General features: G+C 41.4%; 1 protein-coding gene across 2 annotated transcripts in view; it reads right to left on the reverse strand.

The window, feature by feature from the left end:
• The window catches only part of LOC139757449 (uncharacterized), a 652064-nt gene that overhangs the window by 333010 nt on the left and 304008 nt on the right, over positions 1-15046 (reverse strand). For both annotated transcript variants that reach the window (XM_071677974.1, XM_071677975.1), the window contains exon 10: positions 5680-5916. In XM_071677974.1, the coding sequence (XP_071534075.1) occupies positions 5680-5916 (237 nt within the window). The remainder of the gene's footprint in view (positions 1-5679; positions 5917-15046) is intronic.

Here is a 15046-nt window from a genome sequence, read left to right on the forward strand (position 1 = left end):
GATTGTTCTATATATATGATACATCATTGTATCAAAAAACTTGGGAAGAACATATGTATTTAGTGAGGGAAGTGTTTAACAGGTTGGATAAAGCAAATTTGACAGTAATCTTGTAAAGAGTGAATTTGCTAAAGCAACTGTAGAATATCTAGTTTATGTTGTTGGTCAGGGATGTGTAAAACTAATCACTGCTAAGATAGAAACTATTGTAAAATTTCCAGCACCTACAAATAAGAAAAAATCATTAAGATTTTTGGGTATGGTTGAATATTATCGTAGGTTTTGTAAAAATGTTTCAACCATTGCTTTACCATTAACCAACTTAGTGTCAAAGAAAGTCAGATTCTATGGAGTGATCAATGTTATGAGGCCTTTAAAAATTGAAACAGATACTTGTATGTACACCTATACCTTCAACTCCAAATCATGATAGACCATTTAAATTGTATGTAGATGCAAGTGATTTTGGGGTTGGTGGAGTCTTAATGCAGAAGAAAGATGATATTGATTTTCCAATTTGTCATTTTTCAAAGAAGTTTCTGTCCTATCAGAAAAACTATAGTACTACTGAAAAGGAAAAATTAGCCTTGATTTTTAAGTATGAATCATACTGATGTATATTTGAGAGGAGTAGGTAAGCCAATCCAAGTGTTTACGGATCACAATCCCTTTGTATTTCTGCATAAGATGAAAAATGTAAATCATCGTTTAACAAGGTGGAGTCTTTTGCTACAAGATTATAATTTGAGTATTACACATATAAGAGGAAAGGATAATGTTATAGCTGAAGTAGTGTCTCATACCAGTAAGTCATGAGTCTACTAGTAGCTGACTCATGTCTCTTTGGGAGGGGGATGTTACAGTGATCTCCTATATTTACCAATAAAAGTTACAGTTACCCATTATATAATTCAGTTTTCTTCGAGAAACTGTATAGAAATGGAAGACCAAAGAACTCTCTCTCTCTCTCTCTCTCTCTCTCTCTCTCTCTCTCTCTCTCTCTCTCTCTCTCTCTTGGTAAATGTATAATGTAATCTGTACACATCTCAGTCATTTCAAACCCTTCATTTTATATAATTGAGGCCAGTGAATTTGCCAGAATGAAGTTAAGAAAAGTAATATAGAGAGAGATCTAGGTATCAAGATAAATTGTATCATTTATGTTATGAGAGAACCATGTTTACTTTGCTATAATGAATAGCAAAATAGGTACAATTACAGCTGTCAGCTGTCTGGAGATGTTAGCCAGATTGTAAGGGAATCTGTGTCTAGCCCAAACCTCTTTGTTAAGAGAAGCCATTATTTCAGTTATCTGTCTTAATGGGCCTATGGGATGTTCATACACACTTTAATGTGTACGGGGTGGAGGCAGAATGTAACACCAAATACTGCCATCAAACATTTAATTTCCAATACATTCACCCTTTTCTGTACTTTTTTTGAAGGGTCCATGCTTTGCCTCCATACAAGACCACTTCTTCTAAATTTTTCCATTCAAATTCACACTCTCTCTTCTTGCTACAAGTCCATGGGGAAATGAAACACAATAAGTCCCCAAGTGTACATCTCTCTTACCGTTTCAGTACTTTCTTGATCAAACCACCTCACACCACATATTGTCCTCAAACATCTCATTTCCAGCACATCCACCCTCCTTCGCACAACTCTATCCATAGCCCACGCCTCGCAACCATATAACATTGTTGGAACCACTATTCCTTTAAACATACCCATTTTAGCTTTTCGAGATAACGTTCTCACCTTCCACACATTTTTCAATGCTCCCAGAACTTTTGCCCCCTCCCTCACCCTATGACTCACTTCCACTTCCATGGTTCCATCCGCTGACAAATCCACTCCCAGATATCTAAAACACTTCACTTCCTCCAGTATTTCTCCATTCAAACTTACCTCCCAACTGACTTGTCCCTCAAACCTAGTGAGCCTAATAACCTTCCTCTTATTCACATTTACTCTCAACTTTCTTCTTTCACACACTTTACCAAACTAATCACCAACTTCTGTAGTTTCTCACCCAAATCAGCCACCAACACTGTATCATCAGCGAACAACAACTGACTCACTTCCAAGCCCTCTCATCCATAACAGACTGCATACTTACCCCTCTCTCCAAAACTCTTGCATTCACCTCCCAAATAACCCCATCCATAAACAAATTAAACAACCATGGAGACATCACGCACCCCTGCCACAAACCTACATTCACTGAGAATTAATCACTTTCCTCTCTTCCTTCTCGTACACATGCCTTACATCCTCGATAAAAACTTTTCACTGCTTCTAGCAACTTACCTTCCACACTATATGCTCTTAATACCTTCCACAAAGCATATGCCTTCTCCAGATCCATAAATGCTACATACAAATCCATCTGTTTTTCTAAGTATTTCTCACATACATTTTTCAAAGCAAACACCTGATCCACACATCCTCTACCACTTCTGGAACCACATAGCTCTACCCCAATCTGATGCTCTGTACATGCCTTCACCCTCGCAATCAATACCCTCCCATATAATTTCCCAGGAATACTCAACAAACTTATACCTCTGTAATTTGAACACTCACCTTTATCCCCTTTGCCTTTATACAGTGGCACTATGCATGCATTCCACCAATCCTCAGGCACTTCACCATGAACCATACATACATTGAATATTCTCACCAACCAGTCAACAACACAGTCATCCCCTTTTTTAATAAATTCCATTGCAATACCATCCAACCCTGCCATCTTGCCGGCTTTCATCTTCTGCAAAGCTTTCACTACCTCTTCTCTGTTTACCAAACCATTCTCCCTGAACCTCTCACTTCAACCAAAACAACCTCTGCCACTCTATCATCAAACACATTCAACAAACCTTCAAAAAAATACTCACTCCATCTCACCACTATTTATTATCACCTCCCCATTAGCCACCTTCACAGATGTTCCCATATGTTCTCTTGTCTTACACATTTTATTTACCTCCTTCCAAAATATCTTTTTATTCTCCCTAAAACTTAACGATACTCTCTCACCCTAACTCTCAACTGCCCTATTTCTCATCTCTTGCACCTTTCTCTTGACCTCCTGCCTCTCTCTTTTGTATATTTCCCAGTCATTGGCACTATTTCCCTGCAAAAATCACCCAAATGCCTTTCTTTTCTCCTTCACTAACAATCTTACTTCTTCATCCCACCACTCACTTCCCTTTCTAATCTGCCCACCTCCCACCTTTCTCATGCCACAAGCATCTTTTGCACAAACCATCACAGCTTCCCTGAATACATCCAATTCCTCCCCTACTCCCCTTTCGTCATTTGCTCTCACCTTTTTCCATTCTGCACTCAAATCTCTCTTGGTACTTACTCATACAAGTCTCCCTTTCAAGCTCACTTACTTTCACCACTCTCTTCACCCCAACATTCTCTCTTCTTTTCTGAAAACCTCTACAAATCTTCACTTTCGCCTCCACAAGATAATGATCAGACATCCCTCCAGCTGCCCCTCTCAGCACATTAACATCCAAAAGTCTCTCTTTCACATGCCTATCAATTAACACATAGTTCAATAACGCTCTCTGGCCATCTCTCCTACTTACATATGTATTCATTTACTTATTTATTTTGCTTTGTTGCTGTCTCTTGCATGTTCAAGCCCCAATCACTCAAAATCTTTTTCATTCCATCTTTTCACCTCCAATTTGGTCTCCCGCTTTTCCTCGTTCCCTCCACCTCTGACACACATACCCCCTTTGTCAATCTTTCCTCACTCATTCTCGCCATGAAACCATATGAAAACACCCTCTTCTGCTCTCTCAACCACACTCTTTTTATTACCACACATCTCTCTTACCCTATTATTACTTACTCGATCAAATCACCTCACACCACATACTGTCCACAAACATCTCGTTTCCAGTACATTCACCCTCCTCCGCACAACTCTATCTATTGCCCATGCCTTGCAACCATATAACTTACATATGAATCACATGTATACTTATTCATATCTCCCTCCACACAGCTCTATCTATTGCCCATGCCTTGCAACCATATAACTTACATATGTATCATATGTATACATATCTATATCTCTCTCTTTTTAAACCAGGTATTCCCAATCATCAGTCCTTCTTCAGCACACAAATCTACAAGCTCTTCACCATTTCCATTTACAACACAGGACACCCCATGTACACCAATTATACCCTATACTGCCACATTCAAATCACCCATCACTATAACCCGGTCTCGTGTATCAAAGCTGCTAACACACTCACTCAGCTGTTCCCAAAACACTTGCCTCTCATGATCTTTCTTCTCATGCCCTGGTGCATATGCACTAATAATCACCCATATCTCTCTATCCACTTTCAGTTTTACCCATATCAATCTAGAGTTTACTTTCTTACACTCTATCACATACTCCGACAACTCCTGCTTCAGGAGTAGTGCCACTCCTTCCTTTGCTCTTGTCCACTCACTAACCCCTGACTACTCCCAAGACATTCCCAACCCACTCTTCCCATTTACCCTTGAGCTTCGTTTCACTCAGAGCCAAAACATCCAGGTTCCTTTCCTCAAACTTACTACCTATCTCTCCTTTTTCTCATCTTGGTTACATCCACACACATTTAGACACCCCAAGCTAAGCCTTCGAGAAGGATGAGCACTCCCTGCAAGACTCCTTCTATTTCCCCTTTTAGAAATTCAAAATACTAAGACATATATATACTAAAAATCCTAACTAACCAGTCAACAACACTGCCACCCCCTTTCTTCAGAAAGTCGACTGTAGCCCCATCTACTCTAAATGCTATCCAATGCTTCATCTAATGCAAGGCATTCACAACCTCTCTTGTTGCCAAACCATATGCCATGACTCTAGTTTTACATAGCTCCATGTCCCAAACACAGCACATCTGTCATCCTATTACCTAAATAATCAACAGTCCTTCAAAATACTCATTCCATCTCCTCCCAAAACATTTTTGTCATTCTCCCTGAAATATGCTATACTCTCTCACCCTAACTCTCATTTGTCCTTTTTTTCAGCCACTACATCCTCCTCTCAACCTACTGTAGCTCCCTTGTATGTGCATTCCTTCCCTGCAGGTAATGCCCATACACTTCTCTTTTCCTAGCAATTTTACTTCCTCATCCCACCACCCTTTCTCACATGTCAACATCCTACCTTCTGCATGCCACAAAATTCTCTTGCATAGGAAAAAATAATACAAATATTTAGTCCATACATAAATACACATTCTAAATACTGACCAAGGCACACATAAGTACACCAGTCTCATATAAAACTAAATAGTAGTAGTTTTAATATAAAGAAGAAAGGAAAAGGATACATGTCACAAGATGGAAAAAGCCAATCAGGTACCAATACACCATGACAGCATTTGATCCTAGAAAATTGTGAGCTTTAATTGGCTGGAAACAAGGAGGCTGATCCCGTCATCCTGGTGGCAGTTGTCTAGCTGAAGACAGGCTCAAAACATGCCAGCTGCCATGATCACAATTAAGTGAGTGAGGACAAGTGCCTCCTCACTACAAATCTCAGGCTTGGAAGTTGTTGACCCTAATACTCCCAGAGAAAATATATCATGCTTACAGGATACCCTGCAAGGGAAAGAAACAATGCAAATACATATTACACAGTACCTGTGATGATGAAGTGAGGAAAGAGGTAAGTTTTGCTGTGTTGTTACTACTTGATATCCTAGAATGTTCAAATGGATCCATATCACCCCCAACTCCAATGTAATCTTCTGGCATTGGTAGCTGATTATCTTTTCCTATACTTATATGTATAGGTTTCTGTGTCCACTTGTTACGTGTGACAATTTCATCTGTCTGCACCTCTTCACAAAGTGCATCTTCATTTGTCTGTACATGTATCTGAAAAATATAGCTAAACATTACTGGTGGCCTTCTGTGTCAATGGAATACATAAAATATTGTAAATCTTCATGCACTTCAAAAAATATTCTCATAAATAGGTTAGAAATAGAGTATTCTGGCACAATGAGCATATCAATGTTTTAAGTATAAGCAAATATGTATTTCAAATGAAAAGTAAATTCAGAGAGAGTTTTTCAAACAAAGTCTAAACTATGCCTGAAGCTTATAATCTCATAAAGGAATCAATTCTGGTGTGCACTGTAAATCTTCAAATAGAAAGGATACTCTCAAGTTTATCTGGAACCATTCATTTCTTAGCTCAAAGAGCCCTTCAGAGTCTGGGGCCATGCTGGAATTAGACAAACTGATTAGAATATACATATGGTTTCCTTGATGCATCACATATGTTTGGTTTACGGTGTCACAGCCACCTACAAATCCTCCCGTCTTTTCTATCACTGCACCACCTGTGCTATCACTAATATCCACATCAATGACCCATTCAATCTTTGCCATCAACTATCTCTATCTATATCTCTGACAGCATTCCCTTGGGGAACTCCCATCAAAGGGTTGGTCATGACAAAAGAAACTCCACTTATCACTGTCCTTAAATGCCTCCCTGTCATACACCATTCCATGCATTCTTCCACCAATTCTCTCCTAATACTCTTCCACTCTATTCCCCATAACACAGGTGGTCTACCTCTTATTTCTATTATTTATTTTGCTTTGTCGCTGTCTCCCGCGTTAGCGAGGCAGCGCAAGGAAACAGACGAAAGAATGGCCCAACCCACCCACATACAAATGTATATACATACACGTCCACAAACGCAAATATACATACCTATACATCTCAATGTATACATATATATACACACACAGACATCTACATATGTACACATGTACATAATTCATACTGTGTGCCTTTATTCATTCCCATCGCCACCTCACCACACATGGAATAACAACCCCCTCCCCCCCTCATGTGTGTGAGGTAGCGCCAGGTAAAGACAAAAAAGGCCACACTCGTGCACACTCAGTCTCTAGTCATGAAGTAATGCACCGAAACCACAGCTCCCTTTCCACATCCAGGCCCCAAACAAATTTCCGTAGTTCACCCCAGATGCTTCACATGCCCTGGTTCAATCCACTGACAGCATGTCGACCCCGGTACACCACATCATTCCAATTCACTCTATTCCTTGCACGCCTTTCACCCTCCTGCATGTTCAGGCCCCGATCACTCAAAATCTTTTTCACTCCATCTTTCCACCTCCAATTTGGTCTCCCACTTCTCGTTCCCTCCACCTCCGACACATATATCCTCTTGGTCAATCTTTCCTCACTCATTCTCTCCATGTGACCACACCATTTCGAAACACCCTCTTCTGCTCTCTCAACCACACTCCTTTTATTACCACACATCTCTCTTACCCTTACATTACTTACTCGATCAAACCACCTCACACCACATATTGTCCTAAAACATCTCATTTCCAGCACATCCACCCTCCTGCGCACAACTCTATCCATAGCCCAAGCCTTGCAACCATACATCGTTGGAACCACTATTCCTTTAAACATAGCCATTTTTGCTCTCTGAAATAATGTTCTCGACTTCCAAACATTCTTCAGGGCTCCCAGAATTTTCGCCCCTCCCCCACCCTATGATTCACTTCTGCTTCCATGGTTCCATCCGCTGCCAGATCCACTCCCAGATATCTAAAACACTTTATTTCCTCCAATTTTCTTCATTCAAACTTACCTCCCAATTGACTGGTCCCTCAACCCTACTGTACCTAATAACCTTGCTCTTAGTCACATTTACTCTCAGCTTTCTTCTTTCACACACTTTCCCAAACTCAGTCACCAGCTTCTGCAGCTCCTCACCCAAATCAGCCACCAGAGCTGTATCATCAGCAAACAACTGACTCGCTTCCCAAGCTCTCTCATCCACAACAGACTGCATACTTGCGCCTCTTTCCAAAACTCTTGCAATCACCTCCCTAACAACCCAATCCATAAACACATTAAACAACCATGGAGACATCACACACCCCTGCCGCAAACCAACATTCAATGAGAACCAATCACTTTCCTCTCTTTCTACTTATACACATGCCTTACATCCTCGATAAAAACTTTTCACTCCTTCTAACAACTTACCTCCCACACCATATATTCATAATACCTTCCACAGAGCATCTCTATCAACGCTATCATATGCCTTCTCCAGATCCATAAATGCTACATACAAATCCATTTGTTTTTCTAAGTACTTCTCACGTACACTTTTCAAAGCAAACACCTGATCCACACATCCTCTACCACTTCTGAAACCCCACTGTTCTTTCTCATTCTGATGCTCTGTATATGCTTCACCCTCTCAATCAACACCCTCCCATATAATGTCCCAGGAATACTCAACAAACCTATACCTCTGTAATTTGAGCACTCACTCTTATCCCCTTCGCCTATGTACAATAGCACTATGCAAGCATTCTGCCACTCTTCAGACACCTCACCAAGAGTCATGCATACATTAGATAACCTCAATAACCAGTCAACAATACAGTAACCCCCTTTTTTAATAAGTTCCACTGCAATACGATCCAAACCCGCTGCCTTGCCAGCTTTCATCTTCCGCAAAGCTTCTACTACCTCTTCTCTGTTTACCAAATCATTTTCCCTAACTATCTCACTTTGCACACCACCTCAACCAAAACACCCTATATCTGCCACTCTATCATCAAACACAATAACAAACCTTCAAAATACTCACTCCATCTCCTTCTCACATCACCACTACTTGTTATCACCTCCCCATTTGTTCCCTTGTCTTACGCACTTTATTTACCTCCTTCCAAAACATCTTTTTATTCTCCCTAAAATTTAATGATACTCTCTCACCCTAATTCTCATTTACCCTCTTTTTTGTCTCTTGCACCTTTCTCTTGACCTCCGGCCTCTTTCTTTTATATATCTCCCACTCATTTGCATTATTTCCCTGCAAAAATCGTCCAAATGCCTCTCATTCTTTTCTTTCACTAATAATCTTACTTCTTCATCCCACCACTCACTACCCTTTCTAATCTGCCCACCTCCCACGCTTCTCATGCCACAAGCATCTTTTGCACAAGCCATTACTGCTTCCCTAAACACATCTCATTCTTTCCCCACTCCCCTTACGTCCTATGTCCTCACCTTTTCCCATTCTGTACTTAATCTCTCCTGGTACTTCCTCATACAAGTCTCCTTAACAAGCTCACTCACTCTCACCACTCTCTTCACCCCAACATTCTCTCTTCTTTTCTGAAAACCTCTACAAATCTTCACCTTCGCCTCCACAAGATAATGATCAGACATCCCTCCAGTTGCACCTCTCAGCACATTAACATCCAAAAGTCTCACTTTCACACACCTATCGATTAACAAGTAATCCAATAACGCTCTCTGGCCATCTCTCCTACTTACATATGTATACTTATGTATATCTCTCTTTTCAAACCAGGTATTCCCATTTTAAACCAGGTATTCCCAATCACCAGTCCCTTATCAGCACATAAATCTACAAGCTTTTCACCATTAAAATTTACAACACTGAACACCCCATGCACACCAATTATTCCCTCAACCTCCACATTACTCACCTTTGCATTCAAATGAACCATTAGTATAACCCGGTCTTGTGCATCAAAACTACTAACACACTCACTCAGCTGCTCCCAAAACACCTGCCTCTCATGAGCTTTCTTCTCATGCCCGGGTGCATATGCACCAATAATCACCCATCTCTCTCCATCCACTTTCAGTTTCACCCATATCAATCTAGAATTTACTTTCTTCCACTCTATCGCATACTCCCACCACTCCTGTTTCAGGAGTAGTGCTACTCCTTCCCTTGCTCTTGTTCTCTCACTAATTCCTGAATTTACTCCGAAGACATTCCCAAACCACTCTTCCCCTTTACCCTTGAGCTTCATTTCACTCAGAGACAAAACATCCAGGTTTCTTTCCTCAAACATACCACCTACCTCTCGTTTTTTCTCATCTTGGTTACATGCACACACATTTAGATACCCCAATCTGAGCCTTTGAGGAGAATGGTGACTCCTTCTTCCCACGCATTACTCACGTGTCGTAGAAGGCGACTAAAGGGGATGGGAGTGGGGGGCTAAAAATCCTCCCCTTCTTGTATTTTGACATATTTATTTATTTTTATTTATTTTGCTTTGTTGCTGTCTCCCATGTTTGCGAGGTAGCGCAAGGAAACAGACGAAAGGATGGCCCAAACCGCCCATATACACATGTATATACATACACGTCCACACATGCAAATATACATACCTATACATCTCAATGTACACATATATATACACACACAGACATATACATATATACACATGTACATAATTCATACTGCCTGCCTTTATTTGTTCCCATCGCCACCTCACCACACATGGAATAACAACCCCCTCCCCCCTCATGTGCTAGGAAAAGACACCAAAGGCCCCATTCGTTCACACTCACTCTCTAGATGTCATGTAATATTGCACCAAAACCACAGCTCCCTTTCCACATCCAGGCTACACACAACTTTCCATGGTTTACCCCAGACGCTTCACATGCCTTGGTTCAATCCATTGACAGCATGTCGACCCCGGTATACCACATCGTTCCAATTCACTCTATTCCTTGCACAACTTTCACCCTCCTGCACGTTCAAGCCCCAATCACTATAAATCTTTTTCACTCCATCTTTCCACCTCCAATTTGGTCTCCCATTTCTCCTCGTTCCCTCTCCCTCTGACACATATACCCTCTTGGTCAATCTTTCCTCACTCATTCTCTCCATGTGACCAAACCATTTCAAAACACCCTCTTCTGCTCTCTCAACCACACTCTTTTTATTTCCACACATCTCTCTTACCCTTACATTACTTACTCGATCAAACCACCTCACACCACATATTGTCCTCAAACATCTCATTTCCAGCACATCCACCCTCCTGCGCACAACTCTATCCATAGCCCACGCCTCACAACCATACAACATTGTTGGAACCACTATTCCTTCAAACATACCCATTTTTGCTTTCCAAGATGATGTTCTCGACTTCCAAACATTCTTCAAGGCTCCCAGGATTTTCGCCCCCTCCCCCACCCTATGATTCACTTCCGCTTCCATGGTTCCATCCGCTGCCAGAACCACTCCCAGATATCTAAAACACTTTACTTCCTCCAGTTTTTCTCCATTCAAACTTACCTCCCAATTGACTTGACCCTCAACCCTACTGTACCTAATAACCTTGCTCTTATTCACATTTACTCTTAACTTTCTTCTTTCACACACTCTACCAAACTCAGTCACCAGCTTCTGCAGTTTCTTACATGAATCAGCCACCAGCGCTGTATCATCAGCGAACAACAACTGACTCACTTCCCAAGCTCTCTCATCCACAACAGAATGCATACTTGCCCCACTTTCCAAAACTCTTGTATTCACCTCCCTAACAACCCCATCCATAAACAAATTAAACAACCACGGAGACATCACACACCCCTACCGCAAACCCACATTCACTGAGAACCAATCACTTTCCTCTCTTCCTAAACGTACACATGCCTTACATCCTCGATAAAAACTTTTCATTGCTTCTAACAACTTGCCTCCCAAGTTATACACATGTACATAAATTCATACTGTCTACCTTTATTCATTCCCATTGAAACCTCGTCACACATGAAATACCAACCCCATCCCACCGCATGTGTGTGAGGTAGTGTGACATATATATATATATATATATATATATATATATATATATATATATATATATATATATATATACATATATATTTTTTTTTTTGCTTTGTCGCTGTCTCCCACGTTTGCAAGGTAGCGCAAGGAAACAGACGCAAGAAATGGCCCAACCCACCCCCATACACATGTATATACATACGTCCACACACGCAAATATACATACCTACACAGCTTTCCATGGTTTAACCCAGACGCTTCACATGCCCTGATTCAATCCACTGACAGCATGTCAACCCCGGTATACCGTATCGATCCAATTCACTCTATTCCTTGCCCTCCTTTCACCCTCCTGCATGTTCAGGCCCCGATCACACAAAATCTTTTTCACTCCATCTTTCCACCTCCAATTTGGTCTCCCACTTCTCCTCGTTCCCTCCACCTCCGACACATATATCCTCTTGGTCAATCTTTCCTCACTCATTCTCTCCATGTGCCCAAACCATTTCAAAACACCCTCTTCTGCTCTCTCAACCACGCTCTTTTTATTTCCACACATCTCTCTTACCCTTATGTTACTTACTCGATCAAACCACCTCACACCACATATTGTCCTCAAACATCTCATTTCCAGCACATCCATCCTCCTGCGCACAACTCTATCCATAGCCCATGCCTCGCAACCATACAACATTGTTGGAACCACTATTCCTTCAAACATACCCATTTTTGCTTTCCGAGATAATGTTCTCGCCTTCCACACATTCTTCAAGGCTCCCAGGATTTTCGCCCCCTCCCCCACCCTATGATCCACTTCCGCTTCCATGGTTCCATCCGCTGCCAGATCCACTCCCAGATATCTAAAACACTTTACTTCCTCCAGTTTTTCTCCATTCAAACTTACCTCCCAATTGACTTGACCCTCAACCCTACTGTACCTAATAACCTTGCTCTTATTCACATTTACTCTTAACTTTCTTCTTTCACACACTTTACCAAACTCAGTCACATATATATATATATATATTTTTTTTTTTTTTTTTTATACTTTGTCGCTGTCTCCCGCGTTTGCGAGGTAGCGCAAGGAAACAGACGAAAGAAATGGCCCAACCCCCCCCCATACACATGTACATACACACGTCCACACACACAAATATACATACCTACACAGCTTTCCATGGTTTACCCCGGACGCTTCACATGCCTTGATTCAATCCACTGACAGCACGTCAACCCCTGTATACCACATCGCTCCAATTCACTCTATTCCTTGCCCTCCTTTCACCCTCCTGCATGTTCAGGCCCCGATCACTCAAAATCTTTTTCACTCCATCTTTCCACCTCCAATTTGGTCTCCCACTTCTCCTCGTTCCCTCCACCTCTGACACATATATCCTCTTGGTCAATCTTTCCTCACTCATTCTCTCCATGTGACCAAACCATTTCAAAACACCCTCTTCTGCTCTCTCAATCACACTCTTTTTATCACCACACATCTCTCTTACCCAATCATTACTTATTCGATCAAACCAGCTCACACCACATGTTGTCCTCAAACATCTCTTTTCCAGCACATCCACCCTCATGCGCACACCTTTATCCATAGCCCATGCCTCGCAACCATTTAACATTGTTGGAACCACTATTCTCTTAAACATACCCGTTTTTGCTTTCCGAGATAATGTCCTCGAATTGCACACATTCTTCAAGGCTCCCAGAATTTTCGCCCCCTCCCCTACCCTACGAGTCACTTCCGCTTCCATGGTTCCATCCGATGCCAAATCCACTCACAGATATCTAAAACAATTTACTTCCTCCAGTTTTTCTCCATTCAAACTTACCTCCCAATTGACTTCACCCACAACCCTACTGTACCTAATAACCTTGCTCTTATTCACACTTACTCTCAGCTTTCTTCTTTCACACACTTTACCAAACTCAGTCATCAGCTTCTGCAGGTTCTCACATGAATCAGCCACCAGCGCTGTATCATCAGTGAACAACAACTGACTCACTTTCCGAGCTCTCTCATCCACAACAGACTGCATACTTGCCCCTCTTTCCAAAACTCCTCCATTCACCTCCCTAACAACCCCATCCATGAACAAATTAAACAACCATGGAGACATCACACACCCCTGCTGCAAACCTACATTCGATGAAAACCATTCACTTTCCTCTCTTCCTACACGTACACATGCCTTACACCCTCGATAAAAACTTTTCACTGCTTCTAACAACTTGCCTCCCACACCATATATTCTTAATACCTCCCACAGAGCAACCTCTATCAACTCTATAATATGCCTTCTCCAGATCCATAAATGCTACATACAAATCCATTTGCTTTTCTAAGTATTTCTCACATACATTCTTCAAAGCAAACACCTGATCCACACATCCTCTACCACTTCTGAAACCACAATGCTCTTCCCCAATCTGATGCTCTGTACATGCCTTCACCCTCTCAATCAATACCCTCCCATATAATTCACCAGGAATACTCAACAAACTTATAGCTTTGTAATTTAAGCACTCACTTTTATCCCCTTTCCCTTTGTACAATGGCACTATGCAAGCATTCTGCCAATCCTCAGGCACCTCACCATGAGTCATGCATACATTAAATAACCTTACCAACCAGTCAACAATACAGTCACCCCCTTTCTTCATAAATTCTACTGCAATACCATCCAAACCCACTGCCTTGCTGGCTTTCATCTTCTGCAAAGCTTTTACTACCTCTTCTCTGTTTACCAAATCATTTTCCCTAACCCTCTCACTTTGCACACCACCTCGACCAAAACAACCTATATCTGCCATTCTATCATCTCTGCCATTCTATCATCAAACACATTCAACAAACCTTCAAAATACTCACACCATCTCCTCACATCACCATTATTGTTTTCACCTCCCCATTAGCCCCCTTCACTGAAGTTCCCATTTGTTCCCTTGCCTTATGCACTTTATTTACCTCCTTCCAAAACTTATTTTTATTCTCCCTAAAATTTAATGATACTCTCTCACCCCAACTCTCATTTTCCCTCTTTTTCACCTCTTGCACCTTTCTTTTGACATCCTGCCTCTTTCTTTCATACATCTCCCTGTCATTTGCATTATTTCCCTGCAAAAGTTGTCCAAATGCCTCTCTCTTCTCTTTCAATAATAATCTTACTTCTTTGTCCCACCACTCAATACCCTTTCTAATCTGCCCCAATCCCACACTTCTCATGCCAGAAGCATCTTTTGCGCAAGCCATCACTGCTTCCCTAAATACATCCCATTCCTCCCCCACTCCCCTTACGTCCTTTGTTCTCACCTTTATCCATTCTTTATTCAGTTTCTCCTGGTACTTCCTAA

Source organism: Panulirus ornatus, chromosome 26 (assembly GCF_036320965.1).
Source record: "Panulirus ornatus isolate Po-2019 chromosome 26, ASM3632096v1, whole genome shotgun sequence".
NCBI lineage: Eukaryota > Metazoa > Arthropoda > Malacostraca > Decapoda > Palinuridae > Panulirus > Panulirus ornatus.